The sequence below is a fragment of the Ambystoma mexicanum genome, chromosome 6q (genome assembly GCF_040938575.1).
Source record: "Ambystoma mexicanum isolate Mex_15411 chromosome 6q, UKY_AmexF1_1, whole genome shotgun sequence".
Lineage (NCBI taxonomy): Eukaryota > Metazoa > Chordata > Amphibia > Caudata > Ambystomatidae > Ambystoma > Ambystoma mexicanum.
This window is the reverse complement of record NC_090937.1, coordinates 981,006,431-981,029,066: the sequence shown is the minus strand read 5'-3', so window position 1 is coordinate 981,029,066 and position 22,636 is coordinate 981,006,431. Positions and strand designations below refer to the sequence as shown.

The window sequence follows — 22,636 nt, the reverse complement described above, 5'->3', positions numbered from 1 at the left end:
GCAGCAGCCGGCAATCTCCAGTCTCTCCTTCAGCTCCTGTTCGATCTTGGGCTGTCGGTGAACTGGCGGAAATCTTCCATGATGGTCTCTCAGGACCTGATTTTTCCTGGGTTTTCGCTGGAACACGATCGACTGCAGAGTGTACCTGACCGGGGAATGGCGGATCTGTTAGCCACGTGTCAGATGTTTGCGCAGTCGGAGAGCATGACGGCCTGGTGGTTCCAGAGGCTTCTGGGCCTCATGGCCTCGTGTGTGCTGGCTCTTCCTCTTGCTCATCTCAAGATGAGACGGACGCAGATGGCTCTTCGGAGTGCCTGGCGTCAGGTGGTGGACCCGGATTCCAAGCTGATGATGATTCCGGGTTCCATGAGAGTGGACCTGAAATGGTCATCTCTCAGCAACCTGTCGGTGTGTGCGGGTTTTCAGGACCCAGCTCCTACGGTGACGATCACGACGGACTCCTCCCTCTTGGGGTGGGGTGCGACGTTAGATCTTCTACAAGTATCGGACCTCTGGTCGCCTCAGGACAAGCTCCTGCACATAAATCATTTGGAGCTTCTGGAGATCTTTCTAGCGCTCAAGGCGTTCAGACCGGTCATTGCCAACAAGGTGGTCCGCATACGCACGGACAATGTGGTGTCAATGTATTACATCAACAAGCAAGGGGGAACGAAGTCCCCCCCCCTCCTTGTGGAACTGTCCATCCAGATTTGGGAGTGGGCTGTGCTTAATGGTGTCTGGCTGCTTGCAGTACACATTCCGGGCCAGCTGAATGTCACAGCGGATGTCCTCAGCCATTAGACAGTGGCCAGCTACGAGTGGGAGTTGAAGGCAGAGGTCCTCACATGGATCTTCTTGCGTTGGGGCACACCAGAGGTGGATCTCTTCGCTACGCCAGTGAACAGGAAGCTTCCTCGGTATGCTTCCAGAGGGGGGCTGGGAGCCTCCTCTCTGGGGGATGCTCTCGAGATTCCATTGCACAACATGAGAGCTTATGCCTTCCCGCCTCTGCCTCTAGTCCACCGAGCAATTTGGAAGCTGAAGAACTCGGTGAACTGCTCCCTTCTACTCATAGCCCCCTGGTGGCCGGCCAGGTTTTGGTTCTCAGAACTTCAACACCTGTCGGTGTATCCGCCGATCAGGCTACCAGTGATCCCCGATCTTCATCAGGGGGAGCAGCAGATATGGCACCCCTCCCCACAATCGCTCAGCTTGGCGGCATGGTGCCTGAGTTCAGGTCTTTGGAGCATCCTAACTTGTCTACGGATAACATGCATATTATCCAGGCAGCCAGGAAACCCTCGACCAGGTCCCAATACAAGAGTAAATGGCTCAGGTTCTGTCATTGGTGTTTGGGAAAGCAGTTGGACCCAAGGGTGGCTATGATTGACACTGTGCTGTCCTTCGTGTCCTCGCTAGCAGAGCTGGGTGTTCACGTTCTGTCCTGCAGAACCTACCTTTCAGCGGACTCCGCTTATCTTTCTACAGACCAATGTTCCTATTCTCTGAGTAACTCAGTCGTGAAGAGGCATTTTGCAGGCTTGACACGCCTCTACCCTCCAGTTCGTAGTCCGCACCCGCCGTGGGACCTAAATGTAGTCCTGACGGCGCTGTGCCATAAGCCTTTTGAACCCATGGCCACGGTGGACCTCAAGTACCTATCATGGAAAGTGTCCTTTCTGGTCGCTGTTACCTCAGCAAGGCGAGTGAGTGAGCTCCAGGCCTTGTCAGTGGAGCATCCCTTCTTGGTTTTTCACAAGGACAAGGTGGTCCTACGGACAAACCCTGCCTTTCTACTGAAGGTGGTAACTGAATTCCATCTGAATCAGTCGATTTCCCTGCCGGTCTTTTTTCCGAACCCTACCTCAGAGGCGGAAAGGGTTCTGCACTGTCTTGATGTCAGAAGGGCTCTTAAGTTCTACCTTGACAGGACTTCCGAGCTTAGGAGTTCTTCTCAGCTTTTTGTGACTTTCGGTAACCCTCAGGGTAAACAGGCATCAAAGGCGACTATTTCTCGGTGGATCACCGCCTGCATTACGGAGTCTTTTACCATCTAAGGGCTGAAACCTCCTAAAGGTATTCATGCACACCTGGTGCTGGGTAAGGCAGCTGCGGTTGCTTTTCAGAAGTATGTTCCCTGGGAGTCCATCACTAGGGCAGCTACTTTGGCCTCCCCATCTGCTTTTTGTCAGCATTATTGTTTTGACATGAGCTTGAGAGCTGATGCTCAGTTTGGTCAAGCTGTGCTGAAGAACCTTTTTCAATGAGGGGTATTGCCATCCACCCGTAGTTCCAGTTAGGACAGCTTTGGAATCTCCCATAAGTATGGAGGAAAGGGGACGGGACGTAGGAGTATAACCAGGTTACTCACCGTAGTGACCACCTTACTCCTAGTCCATACTCCCCTTTCCTCCATACGCCTGCCCGCCGTCCCCTCTAATAAGGTTCCTCTGTTATTGCTAATAGGTCTCTGACCTGGCGATAGAAAAGGACTGATGGGCGATGCGTGGGGCGGAGCCAAGGTGGGCAGGGTTACAGCCGCATGCCGGGCCCTGCGCAGAAAGAGAGGAAGGACACATTTTTGAAAATAAAAAGTTGATGCTTTTTACAAAGTGCTCCCGTCGTCCCACAGGATGGAGAGATGTCCCATAAGTATGGAGGAAAGGGGACTATGGACTAGGAGTAAGGTGGTCACTACGGTGAGTAACCTGCTTATTCACCCACATTCCTCCTTCCCCTCCCTCCCCATATGTTCCCTTCCGTGTTGCATGTTATAACTCCCATGTTGTTCCCCATCTTCCCTTCCCCCCTAACTCAGGCAATGGTCCAACACATCGAGGAGAGTGATCCACCAGGTACAGTGTTCTCTTCAGGTCTAGTCGGTCCCCTGACCGGGCCTTGGTCTTTGACAATTCATCTGAGTTTTAAAACGTTCATGGGGAGGTCATCCGGTGGCGTCTGTAAATCGTCAAGAAGATTCCCCCACTGTAGTGTTAGGATTTCTGTGTCCTCTCCTGCCCTTCTCTCTAATTATAGATAATCCACTGCTGCCCACTTTTAGTATGTCCTGGGGTCCTTTGCTGTAATTGCGGTCCAGTAAGATTTTTCCATTTGATTGTCATGCGGCGGGCTGCCAGAGATATCAAAAATGTTGCTATGCGGTTGGTTTGTCTTCTTTCCCACCTGGGAGGAGACCCAATAAGCAGACCAGAGGTGTGCATTCCAATTGTGTCTGCCTAACAGGGTGTTGACTTTCTTCATCACCTCCTGCCAGTAGCCTTCTATAAGTGGATACGTCCACACAATATGCCAGAAATTCGCACCTTCGCCTCCACATCTCAACCAATTATGTGGCAGCTTTTTGTCTATCATGTTTAACTTTTGTGGTATCATGGGGGGTACAATATCGAACTGTATTAATTTAAATCTAGCATTTCTTGAAGTCTTAAAGCTCCTCGTGCAAACCGTTTCCCCCCAATTGTTTCTTCCAAATCCTGTCCCCATTTTTCATTAACTAGCAGGAGGGGCTGTTTCTCGCTTACTTGTATTGCTGCATATAATCGTGTAACTGCACATCTCTCTAATCCCATTGTAAGGATAGTTCAGAGTACCAGGGAGACGGGGGCTCCTCTGGTATAGAGTCCCGTGTGGCAGCCATAGTTCTCGTCAATAGTGCTAAAATCAAAAATTGCCATTTGACATCTGGAATTTCTGTGTTCGGTGTGTAAACATCCATTACCTACCCCCTTCGAACATATCTCGCAGGGTGCCAAGGCCAACCCTCTCTAATTTGTTGGAGCCTATGTCATTCAAACCCCTTCCAAATTCTGGGAGGGGCTGCAGTGGCATTTCCAAGCAATAACCCTTTCCCATTTTCAACCTACGACATGCCCTCCTCCATACCTGTTGTACTACAGTTGTGTTTCCTGTTGCTGTGGGATCCTTCCCTTTTCCCAACAACTCCTCCATCCCGGTATATTTCCGGAGTGGGCCAAACAAAGACCTATCTATCCCAGCCGCCCGGCATCCCATTTCGTCTCGTGCTGTAGCCGTGCAGCAATGTAGTAACATTGCAAGTTGGGCAAAGAGTCCCCTGTCTGTCTCCTTTGCAGCGTGTCTAGGGAATACTCTTCTCCTCCCTCACGCCTATAGGAACCCAGATACCATACTATACAGTTGTTTAAAAAGGGGGTTCTGGAACAAGTGTGTTATGTTTGAGAATGGGTATAAGAATCTGGATAGGATGACCATTTTAAAGATCGCTATTTTCCCCCATGAGCGATAGGGGAAACTTATTCCAAAACTTGATCTTATCTTCTAGTTCCGTGATAGCCGTCCCCACGTTGTGTTGGAATACGTCTGGTGCAGTGTCAAATATCTGTATACACAGATATTTGAATGATTCCGTTTCTCATCTTAGTCCCACGTCCGGTAGGTCTTCCCGGGCCCTCCCCTGCATCGACCACATGGGAAAGGCTTTTGATTTTTCTTTATTAATGTTGAATCTCGACCACCGTCCCATGTTGTAGATCTTTCCCTGGTTTTTCTAGTATTATTGCTTCCCTCATGGATTCGGTTAGTGTCCCTTCCTGGAAGGCCACTTCATACACTTTCTTCAGTTTGGGGATTAATAAGTCTGCATAAGCCTTGTAAAATTCCATCGGGAGTCAATCTCTTCCTGTTGATTTCCCAGTATTCATGGAGGGTATAGGCCCCTGAATGTCCCCTTCCGTGATTGGGCTTTCTAATTCTTCTATTGCTGTAACTGTGAGCGTCGGTAGTCAGGCTTGACCTAGGATGTCTGACATGACCTCAGTGTCTAATGGGCCCCTGCTTGTATACAACTATGTAGTATTTGTGAAACTCTGTTTATACTTTCTTGCGCAAGTACCTCCTCCCCATTATCTATGATAATTTGGGTAATGATAGTGTCTGGGTTTGCCCTTCTGAGAAGCCAGGCCAGTAATTTACCTGCCTTGTCTCCTTCCCTTTGTATCCGCTGGACGTAGTGCGCATAGTCCTGTCTTCCCCAACTTCTCCTGAACCTCCACCCACCTCTCTTTCTTCCGCTCCACAGAGGATCCCCTTTGCCAAATCCCCCCTCAAATTTTTGTATGTTGTTTGCCGCCTTTTTAGGTGGGGCACCAATTCCGTATGTGATCGCCATACATTGACCTCTAATGGTCACCTTGATTGCGTCCCATAATATGCCATAATCCTGTACCGAATACTCATTTTGCATTTTGTTGGAAAATGTTATTTCATCGCCTCTCCCCTGAGTTTCCATGTTGGTATCGTCCCTCTCATCCTCCCCAGTTTAGTGTAGTGCGTAATGGAGCATCGTCTGAAATATTCTTCCCCACGTATTCGTTTTCACCATAGTGTGTGAATTGGGTCTTCCCCACGAGGAAGATATCAAAACGGGAGTGAGTACCATGCAGGTGTGAAAAAACGATTACCCCACTCTTGTGCCCCTTCTACCTCCACAGGTCTATCAAGGCTAAGTCTAACATCACCTTATGGAGTGATTGCGTTGCCAGAGGTTTATGCGATACTACTACTACTCCTCCTCCTCCTCCTCCTCCTGACCTTTCCAGAAACGGATGCGGCGAGCAGTTAAAGTCCCCTCCCCATATCGTTTCTCTATGCACGTGAGCTAGTAACAGTGTCACCACCCCTGGGAAATATTTGTATCTACATTCGGGGCATAGGAATTGATGTTATCCTCCCTCCCTTCTATTTTACCTAGAAGCAGGAGTGTCCTTCCCTCTTCATCCCAGAGGATCTGGGAAACTTGTAGCGGGACCCCCCTGGCAATCCATTTCAGAACGCCTCTAGAGAATGTGTAACATTGAGCCATACATCTACCTTCCCTTAGCTGCTTTCACTTTGCTGAATACTGCCTTTGTCGAATGCGTTTGTTGCAGCAGTGCAATTTTAACCTTCCACTGCTTCAGTAGGCCCAGTATTTCCCTATGCTTTTTTGGCTGGTCCAATCCCTCGCACATTCCACGTAACTATTGTCAGCTTCCCGATTGTGGTTGTGAGTCTTCCTCCTCCTCCCTGTTCTTCCTTCCTGTTTCACAACTTGTCTCTGTCCTCCTCAAGCTAAGCATTGCCCTGAGTGGTAAACTGCATTCCCCAGTCCTTTTACTTTTTTAGGTAACTTTTCAACAGTGCACACAGCATCTTACAGTGCAATGTGGTTACTTTTGTATCGCCCTAGTCTTTTACACTCTGGATTCTTGGTTACTTCTATATGTGCCTAACGACAAGCTGGTGGCAGCAGATAGTTTTACCATTTTTGCATTATTTTTAGTCTGCACATTTGCATTTACTGTGTCTAGCTACTAAACGTGCTAGTAGACTAACATGGCTGTGCCACAAGATTGTTTGCTAGTCTTTTGCCCCTATTGTTGTTTGGACTTCTTCCTCCCTTCTCAGGTGAGGAAATCCCTTATATTATCATGATAGGGGGTGAGGCGCGCACTCCAATTCCTGGCCAATATACTACCTGAAGAAAGAAAAAATATATAACTGGGTTAAATCCCTAAAGTGTCCAATTCACTGGGTTAGATCCCAATTGTTGCCAAAATGTTCACAGGGTTGGATCCCTTGTGCTGCTGTTCTCCTCCTCCTAGCGCTTTCGTGTCCCAACACTCTTCAGGGAGGCTGTGATGCCTTGCTTTTCAGGTGAATCCAATTAATTTGCTAATGCAGTCTCTAAGGATTATGGGAGCTGTAGTGAAAAAATGTTGTTCAGGTGACCAAGGAAAGACTCCCCTCCAGGAGCACACATCTTACCCTTAGCAGGGGGATGGGGGAAAACCATAACTATGGTTCTCCACTGTAGGGCAAAATATCCCCGGTGCTGCAGCCTCTGGAGTTATATTCTCATTTAATCACCTGGGAAAGCTGCTGCTTTCGTGGTCTACTGCTGGCCTGGTGTGTGGACTCGGGAGGTGGGTGGGACTGGCTAGTCCCACTCCACGTCTTTGGTGCCGGAGTCTGGGTGTGGGGTATGAGTGAAACCCACAGTGGTCCCTGATTTGGACCACTGATGGCTTTTTGAATGGTGCAGATCCTTACCATTGGTGGTTTTACTTCCAGATGGAATTTAGGATGAGGACTCCTGCAGCCATTTCTTCAGATCAGCGCTGGAGCAACGTATCCTGTGTAGAAGAGCAACTGACTTAAGATTCGTGGATGACTCCTGAAGAGGCCTGGCATCACTTCCTGCGTTTGACGCAGTGAAGCCCTACTTGGCTACCTGATATGCGAAGGCCCTGAGCGGTGCTTCAACCCAGTCTCGTAGCTTTCTCGAGCATCCAGTCATTCGGAGCCTTCGGAAGTGTCCCTGGACCACCCGGTGGACTGAACAGCTCTCCAGTGGGCTACCTCGGTAGAATCGTCGCCGTTCTGCATTCGTTGTCAGTTATTCCATTCCATCACTTTTGATTGTTTGATCTAAAAGTTTGTATGTGAAAGATAGGAATAATATTTTACTGTTAGGCAGAATCCTGTGCAGTTCCCTTAGAGAGCACTACAGAAGATTAGGACTACAGGTGAGAGCGATAAATCCCCTTTGGTATCAAATCCCCTATGATTTTGTTGGTAGCTGTGGCTGAGCAGTCACACTTATCTCAAGAGGGAGATGAGCAGTATTCAGGGTTTACACAATAGGCCTTCAGTACTATGGAACAAGGAAACACTGACCAAAGCTTTGTAGCAAAAAGAATATATATATATTTCTGAGGCTTGTGGAATCTGCTTATCACATGCTGTGCATAGGCCGACATCTAGTGGAAGCTGCGGAGTATTCGTTTGTTTTTCGAAACTCGAAAATGGGCGTCGACACAGGGCGTGCCAGTAATACTATCCCTAGTGTGACGTCCACTGTACCCAAGATCCCTCACGCGTCTAGGATCCTCAGAATGTTTTTTTCCGCCATACTGGTCGGAAGCATCTTGTGGAGTCCCATGCCTTAGCCATACTTTTGCTAAAATATTAATTTATTTACATCCTTCCCCATCCCAATGTCGAACTTCGACATTCGAACTTCGACACTCGACGCCGGCTGGAGAAGAAATCGACCGTCGGCTGCTGCACGACGGATTTGGGCCTCGGAAGGCTTCTGGCCTCGGCCCTGCAAGAAGGGAGAGTGGGGGGTTGTACATACTCTACACTCTTGGTATATAGGTACACCTTATACATTTCCTACACTTAACAGCCCGCTGCCTCAAGGTGCGTATGGAGGGTACCCCTTTTCAATTCTGCCCCAAGTGCAATCGCAAATACCCTTGGGTCGACAGGCACGCCACGTGCAATCTCTGCTTACCGAGGGACCACCCCGAAGCGAACTGCAGAGCGTGTAGTAGGTTTAAACCTAAGACACTTAAGGACCGTTCGACGAAGCGTTGGGCCCACCACGCCAGGCAAGCGGCCAAGGCAGCGGAGGGCGCATTCAGCGACGGCAGCGAAGCCGTACCTACGGACGGCGAGGGCATTACGGTGTCGAAAGACAGCCGAGCGCAAGTCCCCGACCTCGGAAGGTCGTCCGGCAGGGCGGCTATGGGGAAGACCCCCGGCGACACAAGCGCTTCACACACCACACACACTAAACACACAAAGTCCAACCGAGACTCGACGACGTCGAGTTCTCGGAAAGGGGCACAAACGGAACAGTCCGATTCGGTGTCCTCTGGGCGTTCTCGATCGAGATCGCCGCATGACTCCAGGCAATCATCCACTCTTGCCAAGAGTGCCTCGCTCCCTAGGCTAACAGAAGTTTGATCGTCGGAGGACGAAGACGACTTCCACCCCCAGGCCGCGCTCCAGGAGTCGGAGCCCGCAGACAAAATCAGCGAGGCCCCACGCTCGAAGGACATGGACCCTACCCCCGATCCTAGACGCCAGGCGTCGAAAACCTCCGGAGCCACAAAAGGACAGGGAAAACATTTCTCCACTCACGGGGAGGGGGGAAAACAGCAGAAGAAGCAGCCTTTGCACTCTTCCACACCTGTGAAACCCACCACTCCCCCTAAACAGACAGACAAGACCAGGTCTGCTGATATGTCTAAAACCAGCAAATCTACTCTAGATAAATCCCTGAGACTTGCTGAGAGAGTCATTCCCAGTTCCAAAAAATGGTCCAGTGAAGACATAGATAGGGTCATGTCAAGGATGTCTTCTTTGGCTGATTTTTACGATAAAAATCCAGACCATTTCCTTTCGTATGATCTACAAGGGGCGACACCCGCAGGCTCTAATGATCCTATCCCCCCGAGTAAGAAGCCCCGGTTTGAAACACCGATGAGGTCTACAGACCCCTTCGAGGTACAACCATACTCAAGACCATACTCGCTGTATCAAGGCGAGGCTTCCTTTGGTGAGGAGCAAGAATTTGGCATGGTAGAAGAACAAACCGGGACGGGATACTATGGGGATGATGAGGACCAAGAAGAGGTAGAGGAAGACCCTGAAACCTACAGAGTAGATTCCCCGGTAGAAAACGAAGCCCCGGTTACCGACTCCCCTGTCGATAACCAACCCCTCCTAAACGAGGTTCTCGCACGTGCAGCAGAACATTTCCATATTGACACCCACGGTGTCTAGGAGGAGAGGGACTTCGCAGAGGAGTTAGTGGGAGAATGGAGGCCTGTTGCCCAGACCATCCCGATCCTTAAGTCCATTCAGCGAAGAATAGACCCGTCCCTGGTGAACCCGAACCTCACCAGAGCAGTCAGTCCCAGGGTTGAAAACCTTTTCAGGGCAGCCCATTCTAACCCTCTCTACATAAGAGGACATCTGAAGCCAGACTCCCTAGTTGTCACTAACACTCGTAAGAGGGCTGGAACACCCTTGTCATCGTCCGAAGCTCCTCCCGACAAGGGGAGCAAAAATCTATATGGTTTCGGCAGGAAAGTAGCCTCAACGTCCGCCTATCAAGCAAGGATTGCAAACTCCACCACCCTGTTGGCCAGCTACAACTGCCATCAGTGGGAAGAAGTCGCGGCACTCGTAGCCTCTGCTCCTGAACCTTTAAAGGGCCAGTTAGCTCGGATTTCCGCAGAGGGTAGAGCCGTGTCTGGTTGTATTTTGAAAGCAACCTTTGACGCTGCGGACAACGCAGGCAGATTGATAGCAGAAGGCACTGTTATCAAGAGACATGCGTGGTTACGGCAGTCTGGTTTTAAGGCAGAACCCCAGGCATCATTGCTGGACAAACCGGTGGAAGCCGATCTGTTTGGTAAGGCGGTCGAAGACGCACTTAAGAATGCCAAGGACGAATACGAGACACTCAAGTCCCTTGGCCAGTTAACCAATAAACCCCTTAACCAGAGAGGGAGTAGTAATTTTTGTCGCCCACGCAGCCAAAATTCCCAGAGAGGATCTAACTATTCCCAGGGGCAGGGTACACAGTGGAACAACAGCAACAGTCTACCCAGGGTTACGGCAGGGGTAATAGGAGAGGTTGGGGTAAAGGCAGAGGCAGCCCCAGCAAGGGAGGTGGCACGCCTCCACCAAAGCAGTGACGCTCAGTTCAGGGTCCCTTCTCACGCAACCCCAGTAGGGGGGACGCATTTCCAACTTCACCCAGGCTTGGGAAGGGATCACATCAGACAGATGGGTGCTGTCAACAGTATCCACAGGGTACTGTATAGAACTACTGCAGCGTCCCCGGAACCATCCTCCACGACAAAGAGTACACTCTTTAGAACATCAGACGATTCTCCTCGAGGAGATCGCCATTCTGCTAGAAAAGGGCGCGATAGAACTCGTCCCGGGACACCAGGTAAACAAGGGTATTTATTCAACTTACTTCCTTGTGCCAAAGAAAGATTTGACGATGCGCCCAGTATTGGACTTACGGCCTGCCAACAAGTATGTCAAGCCCCAAAAGTTTCGTATGACTACGCTACAAGAGGTAATCCCCCTTCTAAAAAAGGGGGATTACATGGCAACCTTGGATATGAAAGATGCTTATTTTCATTTTTCCATGTTACCAGCGCACAGAAGGTACTTGCGCTTCAAGGTGGACAGTCGACACTACCAATTCAAGGTACTGCCCTTTGGGATAGCTTCAGCACCAAGGGTATTCACCAAGGTACTGGCGGTGGCGGCTGCACACCTACGCAGGGAGGCAATCCCAGTGTACCCTTATCTGGACGACTGGCTCATAACGGGGGAAACCCCAGTAATTTGCAGGACAAACATTCAAAGAACTATCGACCTCCTCCACGAGTTAGGCTTCTCAATCAACGAGAAAAAGTCAAGCCTGGTGCCAAGCACCTCCAAACAGTTCCTAGGAGCAATCCTAGATACTCAAGAGGGGTTGACCTTTCCTTCAGAGGAAAGAATTCGGAATATACTACTGCAAATTCCGCATTATCAGTCCGGTCGCCAAATAACGGTACGCATGATGGCGTCATGTATTTACCTGGTCCCCCACGCGCGCCTGCGCATGCGTCCCATGCAGGAATGGTTGGCGAAACAGTGGTCTCAGGCAAGTGGTCGGTGGGACGATCTAGTGGTTGTTTCGCCAACACTAGTACAAAGCCTTCACTGGTGGACAAGAGAGAATCACACAGGGGAAACCCTTTTACGATCCCGAAGTACAGGCAGTAGTCACTACCGATGCATGTCTGACGGGGTGGGGAGCTCACCATCTCCACCACAAAGCTCAGGGTCTCTGGTCTCCCTCAGTGGCCAAGAACCACATCAACCTGCTAGAGCTTCTGGCAGTATTCCCCACCTACTAAACCTGTCAGTGCAAATCCGGACGGACAGCACAACAGCCATGTTCTACCAGAACAAGCAAAGAGGGACTCGTTCGCCAAATCTGTCCAAGCTTGCCCAGAAAATCTGGATATGGGCACTCAGACAGAACATATTCCTGTCATCACAACATGTTCCAGGGGAGCTCAATTCCCTAGCAGATGCTCTGAGCAGAGACTCCCTCCCAGAGGAACACAAATGGGTTCTACACAGAGAGGTCGTAGAATATATCTTCTCTCAGTGGGGTTTCCCCACTATAGACTTATTCGCCACAAGCGAAAACAGACAATGCCCAGGATTTGCATCCAGGTTCCCCCAACCAGACTCCCAGGGGAACGCCCTGTGGATGAACTGGTCAGGGATGTTTGCGTACGCTTTTCCACCAACTCCTCTCATCAGGAAAGTGGTGAACAAGATGAACAGAGAATCGATGACACTAGTCCTAGTTGCTCCCATGTGTGCAAGACAACCGTGGTTCCCACACCTACGCAAGATGGCGGTGTGCGAGCCCATCAAACTTCCAGCCTGGTACAACCTACTGTCCCAGCACCAAGGTCAAACAGTGCACCAGCAACCCAACTCAATGAACCTGGCAGCATGGCTCCTGAGGTCATAGAGTTTGGACATCTCAATTTACCACAGAGGTGTATTGACATCCTAAAGGAATCTAGGAAACCAAACACAAGGCACTGTTACTTTGACAAGTGGAAGAGGTTCGTTATCTGGTGCTAGAGTAAACAAATCAACCCTGTTGATTGCACTCCTTCCACTATTGTTACATACATGCTCCACCTGCTAGATGCAGGATTGGTTTTTAACTCACTGAAAGTACACCTGGCAGCCCTGTCGGCATACACCACTTCCCATAGCAAGGTCTTGTGGTGGAAAGTACCAGTAGTTAAAGCCTTCATGGAAGGAGTAAAGAGACTTCACCCTCCTATTTCAAACCCACCACCAGGGTGGGACCTTAATGTGGTGCTAGCCAAGCTCATGGGACCCCCTTTCGAGCCCATGCATAAAAGCAGTCTCAAACACCTGACTTATAAAACGGCCTTCTTAGTAGCTATTACTTCTATAAGAAGGGTCAGTGAAATTCAGGCTCTGTCAGTGCAGGATCCCTTCTTCACTGTCCATAAAGACAAACTGGTTTTACGCACACACGCTAGGTTCTCACCTACGTTTATATCCAAATTCCATGTAAACCAGTCCATCAAGCTTCCGGCTTTCTTCCAGGACCCTCAAAGCTCGGCTGAGGTGAAACTACACACCCTAGATGTGCTTAGGGCGGTACTCTACTATGTAAATAAAACCAGACCGCTAAGAAAAACAGATCAACTATTTGTCTCCGTAGCTTCAGGCAGAGAAGGGGAACGCGTCTCTAAAGGTGCCATCTCGAAGTGGATTATTAACTGTATCCAGCTGTGTTACTCACTCTCTGAAAGAACTCTGCCTTTCACGCCAAGAGCCCACTCTACTAGAGGCATTGGGGCCACTCTGGCTTTCATTGCAAATGTACCACTTGACACCATTTGCAAAGCAGCTACTTGGAGCCCTATTCACACTTTTACTCAGCATTACTGCATTGACACCCATTCCAAGGCAGATACACAAGTGGGACAAGCGGTTCTAAGACATTTATTTGCTCATGACCCTTCTCACATCCCACCTCCTTCTTCAGGTACTGCTTGCTAATCTATGCACAGCATGTGATCTAAGCAGATGCCACAAGCCTCAGAAGGGATACATTATTCACCGTAATCGTATTTCTGATGCTTGTATCTGCTTAGATTCACATGCGACCCACCCTTCCTCCCCTCTGAGAGAAGGCGCATGATTGCTTGTAGTCTTACCTTTCTATCTATCTGCTTGGATTATCTGTACTCACGCTACTCTTCATGCTACCTCATGTCAGAAAAAATACAATCTGAGGATCCTAGACGCGTGAGGGATCTTGGGTACAGTGGACGTCATACTAGGGATAGTATTACTGGCATGCCCTGTGTCGACGCCCATTTTCGAGTTTCGAAAAACAAACTGTAATACTCCGCAGCTTCCACTAGATGTCGGCCTATGCACAGCATGTGAATCTAAGCAGATACATACAAGCATCAGAAATACGATTACAGTGAGTAATGTATTATATATATATATATATATATATATATATATTTGATACACTTCTAGTTAAACACATCTATCACAGTTCTTAAGCAAGTTAAATTTGGTCAAAGAAAGTATACACAACTCCCTAGTTAAATTGTAGACAAGTTTGAGTAAGAGTGAAAACTGAGCAAAACGGCACAGTGAAAACCAAACACAAATGGCACTCTAGCAATTTCTCACAAGGGAGGGAAAGCACAAGTTATACAGAAATATCTTCTTACACACCCTAGCAACACTTCCCATAAGTTTGTGAACCAGTTTAAGCAAAGTAGTGCATCAGTATAGAAAATACTTAAATGAAAACTGAGCAAAAATGTTTAAAAGTGGAGAGAAAAGTGTGGTTATAAGAAGTAGGTGCACTAACACAGTTCTAGTTGAGAAGCAATCTAGAGAAGGCAGTTCTAACAAAGTTAGCCAGAGTCAGTAGGCCTGTGCCAGAGTTGGTGGTACAGGACAAGGGCCCAGGAGCAAACATGTTCTTGTAGCTGCTGTCAAGTCTTTGGTTAACGATTTTGAAAAGGTGGATGCAGAAGGTGAAAGACAATGTTGCGAGAGAGGGGCGGCCAACCCAACAGGTAGGTAAAGGATCTAAAACACCTTTAGCTCTACCACGGAGAAAGGGCGGCCTGGCGGAACAATGTACCTTTAAAATGAAGTGGCTCTTGCGGTGGCGGTTGTTCCTGGTAGTGCCTGCAGTTCGGGGGATCCAACAGAGGAAGAGAGGCTCTCGTCGTGGAGGAAGGTTCCAGTTACTGCACTACCCAGGGATGAAACAAGCTGCGGTGCTGCCCGACTAATAAAAGGTACGCTCCTTTAAATTGCGGTCCGGGTGGACTGGTGCCTGGCTATCCGGCCTCCGAGTACAGGGTACTGGCGATTCGACCAAGGCAGGTCCGGGAATGCGATTAGCAAACTGGTTGGCCCCACCAGCTCAAGGGAAGAAAGCTCTTGCAGATGATCTTCTCTCGTTGTGTGGAGAAAAGTGGTGAGACGCTGCAGTAGGGCTTCACCTGTGGTTCAGTCATTGCAGATGTCTTTGGCTTCTCTACTCTTCGGCTTCTTAGTTCCAGTGGCAACGTCTTGCTCTTCCAGTCCTCAAGACCCTGCTTTTATGCAAAAGATCCCCATTCATACAGCCTAGCTGTCACTCACACAGTGGAGTGGTCATCTTGGCGGGAGACCCTCCAGCCTATCAGGATAGAGTGTGACATGGGTTGCTGAGGCACCCTGTCCAGGGGTCCTACTCCCCCCCTCCCACACAATGGACCCACCCCAGACTCAGTTGCGCCGAAGGAGGGCTTCTTGGCAGAAGCCCGCCAAAAGGATGAACAAAGTATCCCGACCTGGGTTAGGAGTTTAGAGAGACACGAGAAAGAATTTATATTAGAGTTCTGGCAAATAAAACCTACCGGAGTAAAGTTAATATTAAAATACACCGGCGGTATGTTAGAGGCTGTCAGAAAATGTGGTAGCCTCGAACGATGGGAAAATCCCATAGGAAAATATTTGCGGCCGAATATTTAGAGTATTAGCCACTGCCACCAGCCAGAAACATTTGAGCGAGGGACTGTACGGTACCCTCTCGAAACTGAACATAAGGGAAAAACTATTAACCCTTTCCAGTACCTCCATAGTAAGATGGGTTGTACTGGTTTAGTTCATAAAAATTGACTAGTAAAGTCAATTGGGACTGTACATGCCCTGGGAGACGGTAGTCCTTCCCAGGGTATGGCGTCTGTTTGGGGGTCGCTACGAAACCCCTGTGTCACTGCACGGAGGGTGCTGTGTAACACATGTGAATTAAGATGGTTCCTATGGAGGTGAGAAACACCCCATAGACATTAAACACAAAAATATCCTAGAACACACACAGCAAAAATGCCTAAGAGTGGGAAAGAGTCTCAATCTTAGCAGGAGAAAAGAACAAACCTTTCAAATCCAGCAAAGCTGCTGGGGGACTCTATAGGTAAGGGAAATTAGCCATAGAATGCAAATTCTCCCTAATATTTACATACCTGTAACTTGTTGAATATGTTCCGGTACATTTTCGCCACCACAAGAACTCTTCCTAAATCTATCCCCTCTCCTAAGACGAAGCTTTGTGACTTTTGGGCACAAGACCTCCGTGCACCACATGGATTGCACTTCCAAAGTTCTGGTATCATTCTTGTGAACTGGCTTTATTCTACTGCATCGCTACTTACTTTTAGTTGTCCAAGTTATTGCATGCGTTCCTATAAACCTAAAGGTGATGGTATATATGTTTGATGATTGAGTATTGTCTGATATTACTACCTGCTTGTTTAATTTCCTAGTGTGTTTTTGTGCCTAAAATAAATATAGTAGTTGCCTGTCTAAATTGAATTATTGTGTGCTTCATTGTGTGGACCCTTGACTCGCCTCACTTTCTCCTGAGACTAAGCCTGGACCACTCTCCACGGTTAACTTGATTGGGTTTGGCTATCCTCAGAGTTCCCCTGTTCACTGTAACTAGGGTGACCTCCTAAAATCTGTCCACCGGGCCAGATTCTAGAAATTCATCTTCTCACAAGCTATGAGATCAAGATCTTCACCCTCACTTTCCTTGATTTTTATGCACGACGTATCCCCAAATCTCTCAATTTACCATAGGTAGTAGACTAATAGCAAAAAGAATGCCCCAGACAAATGCACTTGGTTCCAGGAGGTATGGGACATTTTTAGGTTAGGGAAACTGTGTATGGTACATCTTACACATCCCGGGGGAATTTTTGGAAATGTGTGTCTGGACTCTGGCCTCCTTCCTTATTCTGTAAGGCTATTTGCATGGAAATGTTGGTTGCGGGAGGTTTAAAATGCCCACCCATTGGATAGTGAACAGGGTTACGCATAGTTTAACAGTTCCTTTCTCGTGCTTATGTTACCACTCGTTTTGCCTATTTCTCTGTCCTCCTTTAACATGGCTGGTCATTTTATTCTTTCTTTGTGTCAAGGGTGTTCATGTTCTAAATGATTTTACTAGTTGGCAAGATGACATCCCTGTTGTAATTTGCAATGGTTCATATTGCTTTATGGAGGCAATTATTTTTGATGCGTGTAATGTGGAACCGTAAGTTTAAAGTAAAAATACATTTGGTGTTTTTGTTATTTTTCATAGGAATGGGCTATCGGTCGGGTACAGATATGGATGCTGCAAACCTCAGGAAGACATTTGCTGCCTTGGGATTTGAAGTAAAAATCTTTAATGACAAAACATGCAAAGAAATCTTTGATATTCTTAAGAATGGTAAGTTAAAATGTAGAGTAGCAAGGAATGCTTTTATAATTGCAATAAACTAGTAAGACTTTCCACCACATTTATTTATCTAGCAATTTTCAGAGTGGGCTGTATTGTGCTGTGGAAGTTACCAATTGGATCTAGGAACACAGACCACAAATTATGCTTAGCGTCCTTTCGTACAACGTGTAAGAGGTTTGTAATTAAGGCTCAAGGTGCATATTTTCCCTCTGTTTACAAAGTGATAAGTTCAGGTTCTGGAAAAAAACTCTAGGAGCTCTACCATACAAAAAAATGAATGCCTGAATACGTTGATTTGTTAATACCATGCCTGCATAGTGATTTGTAAATCTGAACCTTTCATTGTTCCCAAGATCCTTAAAATATATAGTTAAGACGCAATTTGTGAGAGTCATTTTTGAAACTACAGGAATGTATTATTGAGCACATAAGCAGTTTTGTTTTTGGCAATGCATTCAAAGAAATGTTTTTTGACTGGCTACATTGACTTGTTTCTAGGCGCATGGCAATCATCCTCCAAATTAATAATTTTAGGGTAGTCGAAGTGATTAGTGTTTTGTGAAGCTTTTCGGAAGAAACTGTGTTGGACATAATCTGATCTGTGGAGCAGCAAGTTGATTCTTTACGGTGAGGGCCTGAATAGCAAAGTTTGTCACAGCATCAAATTAGTTTTGGGGCGGGGGCTGCTGAGCAGATGTTGGTTGGTCGACCTGAATGGGCTTTAAGCAAAGCTTTTTAAACTAATCTAGCAGGAAGTTAACCAATGACATTCATTATATTCTGGGGATTTACTAGCTGGCATTCAGGCAGGCTATACTGTCCTAGCCAATGCCAATTTTAGAGTGTATCAAGCTGTCAATGGTAGCACTTTCAAGTTTGAGCTATCTGGAGATTGCAAAGTTTGGTTGATGAGCTGCTTGTTTAGAAGGTCTTTACCAGGTTAGAAAATTAACTTTCTAGTTTAGTAAAGACAGTTGGCTAGTGGAAGATGTTGGGGCTTGTGTTGTTGTCTTAGTAACAGTACCTCACTTTTTCCTCCTTTTAAGCCTACATAGTCTGCTCTCCATTCTATCTTAAATATTACTGTTGTGGCTACTGCTAAGAAGGCCTCTTGGGCCTTCGTATGCACAAGTAAATATACTTATCTTCTGCATACTAACTAAAAGTATCCTTTATGCTTTGGAACTTTGGATATAGGGAGGGGAAGACCTAGTAGTGGAACGACTACAGGTGACTGCAGTGGAATGCAGTTTGATTCTGTTCCTTGGTCGAAATTGTCCAGTTTGAGGCACCGGCTGCAGTGAATACGGTCAGTGAGGGGGGATATAGATGTCCATACTGAAGGTTACAGATGGGTGGAGCCACGATACCATATAAAGAATTTATTTAATGCTTTGAGACCCGCAGCTTTTTAAAGAAAATCATGAATGTGTAGACTAAAGTGAACCGTCGGATACACAATATTGTGTCAGACATTCTTTTACTATTTTCTTACACTGAGGTTCTTACTTTCTATTTTTACTATTTTCTTACACAGAGCTCCATAAAATGTACAATCTGACTGTATGTACAGATTTCTGTAGGACTTAGAGGACATTTAATCAGCAAATTAACTACTATGAATCTATATCACCCTGTAGTAATACTGCATTGAGCTTTGAAAAGCAAGGATATAATAAGGGATGGAGGTTCAATTTATGTAAGGGTAGTAATTTGTTGCTAAATCTGTGTCAGTTGTGGTTCATTTTAAAATGCATGAGAACCTACTTAAAATGTCAGTAGGCACCATTTGAAAGCAGGGTTTTAATGTCTACATTAGAGCCAAGTCTCCTGGGGCGTCATCGTAGTATGGAGGGGAAAGTGAGCACTTCTGCTATGTTATCGTGCATTTGTATAGTGCCTTTATACCATTAGTATGATCTCAAAGCGATGTGGGTTGAACGCCCTCAGGGACAGTAGTCCAGGTCAGTGGAGAAAGTAGGGTAGTATATAGTGCATGAGTGCACTCAGTATGAGGGCAGACAGTGCTGTGAGTAGCTGCATTCTAATGCTAGACATGGTGTGATGGTTGTGAGATCAGGTGAGTGTGTGCAGCAAGGCCACTGACCTCAGAGTCTGCATTCTGGCGGTGATGGAGCTTGTGTATGCGATTGTGTGCAGCTAGGCTGTTTATTTGTGTTCTTATTTTTTCATGGGGTATAGCTGCATTCTAAGGACTGTTGAGATGTTCATGGAGGTGTGTAGGTATGTGTGCAGCTATACCGAATTGATCAAGGGGTATAGCTGCATTCTATTGTTTCTTGGTGTAGAGGAGGGAGGGAGAGAGAGAGCATATCAGTATTTGTGTCTGTGTGAATTTGTTGGACACCCCTATTCCTGATTACTTCCACTGCTCACTGAGGTGAATGTATCTGTTCTGGAGGATTGGTTCTCCGAGAGGAATTTTCTGTCTAGTTTGAAGTTTGTTCTGATTACCAGGCTTTCCCTGCTTGGCCGTGTCAGGTTGCCCTGCTCCTAATCTTCATAGGGTTAAGCGAATACAGGTCTATGTTCGTCCCTGGTCTTGTTAAGTCTGTGAGTGTTGATTGGATGATGCCTACTCGTTGTGCAGTTACATCCAGTTTTGTTCTAGCAGGCCTACGAATACGAACTAGATTCGATGATTGGTGTTCAGTCGTATCAAGAACCAGCAACAGCTACTGTGGTCATCCCTGTGTCTTGTTAGGTCTGCAGATTTCTTCTCGGATGACATCATCTTAGTGTGCATTTACTTCAGTTCTGTTCTATCAGGAGTACAAGTACATCCTAGGTAAGGAGACTGGTACTCAGTGAGCCCGAAGGTCAAGCGACTGATCAGGCTGTGACGTTAGTGATATGTCTAACTGGAATTATTATGCAGCGGGGGTTCGAGTGTTCCTTATACGGTGTGTGGTTAATGTTGATGACAGGCGGCCGCACTGCAGTGTCTTTTGCAGGAGCTTGCAGTTGGGGAGAATTCTCAAAAATGTGCTAGTTGCCTTCACCTTGGAGACCCCCAGCAACTTTGCTGGATTTTGAGGACTTGTTTTTTTATACCTGTATCGAGTGTGACACTTTTTCCCCACTCTCTCATGTATGATATGTGTTTTACCTTTGTGTTTTCTTTGGTTATGGAATCTAACCAACTCCATAGGCATCATCTTTTTACAATTATGTCACAAAGCACCTTCAGTGTAGTGACGCAGGGAAGCCTTTCAGGCTTTCCCAAGGTTTAAATACGTTCTCTGGGATAAACTACTGTTTCCCAGAGTAAGTAAAGTTAAATTGCCGGTCCGATACCGCAGCGATTAGAGCGCTCACTTTGACATTTGTGCAGAGCCTGCTGACGCAGGTTCATATCCCGGCAGGGCCAAACTCAGCCTTTCATCCTTCCGAGGTCGATAAATGAGCACCACAGACCGTGGTTAATAATAAGCAGTGCTCGGATACCTCAGGGTTTGTAGCGCTATATAAATGCTAAACTATTATTATTTATTATTATTAGTCTTTTAAATTCCTAGACCCAGCACACCCTATCTTACAATAGAGTGCTGGAGGGGTTACTTAGTATCCCCTGTGTCTAGATACTCATGTAGCAGTCAAACTCTTTCCTCTCAGAATGGCTGGTGGCAGTGGTTTTACAACGAACTACCATGATTTTTCCAGACCGCAAGCTATTCGTAGATCCGGTAACGTTAAATCGCGTGAGCCATGTTTTTCAAGATGGCACCAAAGCCTCCTTAAAACAGGTCCTGGTCTTCTTTTTTTGTCATTTCTTTGCAGAAAGGTCCTTTTAGAGTTTTTCTCTGCACACCAAACCAGGTTTGGTCTCTTTGTTCATTCGCCTTTGGCGGGCTTCAGGAGTGAAACCCGCCTCTGGCGCCAGAGTGTCTGGGGTAGGCAGGAAGTGTGGGAGGTGCCCGAAACTCTGTGCTTAGTCTCCTAGGAGACCCAAATGCACTCTGTCGTGATTGCCTGTCTGACTGTTCCCTGCTGGGTGAGTGGCAGCTAGCCTGGAATGAATGGGAGAGAACTGAATAAAAAGCGAGTCTCTTGGCTTGGACGGCAGTCGACCACTGGAAGGAAGGAACCGAAGAAGACCTTAAAGAGGACGGCTGCTGCAACTCCTGGACCGTTGGTTAGCCCGGTGAAGCCCTGCTGCAGGTTTGAATCGCCAAGTTCGCATCGACAGAGAAGCCCTGCAAGGACAACTTCTTGCTTTGAGTTGGTAGGACCAATCAACTCCCAAGTAAGCCACCTGTACACCCATCTCGGAGCTAATTGCATTTCCTCAGAGTGCTGCAGGAAACCGTAGAGCCAGGGAAAGGGACACCAGATTGTGTGTGTTACTTATAAACTGTCCTAAAGCGTTTGGAAGATCCTCCGGACTCGCACGACGTCGGACCAACCAAGCCCGACCCCTCCGCACCCCCCAGCAGAGTGTGGGACCTCAGAAGCAAGGACAGTCCACCTTGACAGCCAGGACCAGCGTTGTTAACAGTGCGGTAGCCGAAACAGGAAACCGCCACTGAAATTGAAGTTTGCCAATCACAAGCTTTTGACCAATCCAGTGCAGTGCAGGAGTCCCCCGATGTCCTCCCTCTTGTCCCCACGACTGGGGCCCAGGAACAGCGAGATCTGCAGGAACTGCTAGGAAAAGAAGTCATCGGCTGCATATTTTTCTTGATTGTAAGGTACTGTAAAAAAAGACTGAGAACTTGCCTCTCTCAGTGAAAGTGCTTGAAACTTTTGCAACTCGCAGGCCTTGTTACCCAACATGATTCCTATTTTTACAAACTACTTCCAAGAACTTGTGCAGAGACTTTTCCGTTTACTTACCAGAACTGTTTTATCCTATTCAAGACTTTAGCCCATTGACTTTGGCGTAGCCTATTGAATTGAATTGACTCGTCTGGTGAACTCAAAATATTTGCACTGTCTAAGAATAATTGTAACCTTTTATATTCTAATAACCTTTGCCTTTTACTCCTCTTGAAAAGTATTCTGAATGCCAACAGTAAAATCTTAATGTCCCAGCACCCTTGTTACTGTTGGGGAGAATTCTCATTCTATGGCTAATTTCCCTTACCTATAGAGTCCGCCAGCAGCTTTACTGGATTTGAAGGGCTTGTATTTTTCTCCTGCTAAGAGTGAGACTCTTTTTCCCCACTCTTAGGCATTTTTGCTATGTGTTCTAGGCTATTTTTGTGTTTAATGTGTCTTGGGTTTTCTTTCACCTCCATAGGAACCATCTTTATTCACATGTGTTACACAGCACCCTCCGTGCAGTGACACAGGGTTGTCGTTGCGACCCCCAAACGTAGACTCCATACCCTGGGACTGACTACGGTCTCCCAGGACATGTAAAGTCCCAATTGACTTTACTAGTCAATTTTTTAT

At 47.2% G+C, this 22,636-nt stretch overlaps 1 protein-coding gene across 3 annotated transcripts in view; it reads left to right on the top strand.

Moving 5' to 3' along the window:
- Positions 1 to 22,636, top strand: part of CASP3 (caspase 3) — a 741,803-nt gene that overhangs the window by 565,268 nt on the left and 153,899 nt on the right. For all 3 annotated transcript variants that reach the window (XM_069631494.1, XM_069631496.1, XM_069631495.1), the window contains one exon: positions 17,078 to 17,206. In XM_069631494.1, coding sequence (XP_069487595.1) covers positions 17,078 to 17,206 — 129 coding nt within the window. The remainder of the gene's footprint in view (positions 1 to 17,077; positions 17,207 to 22,636) is intronic.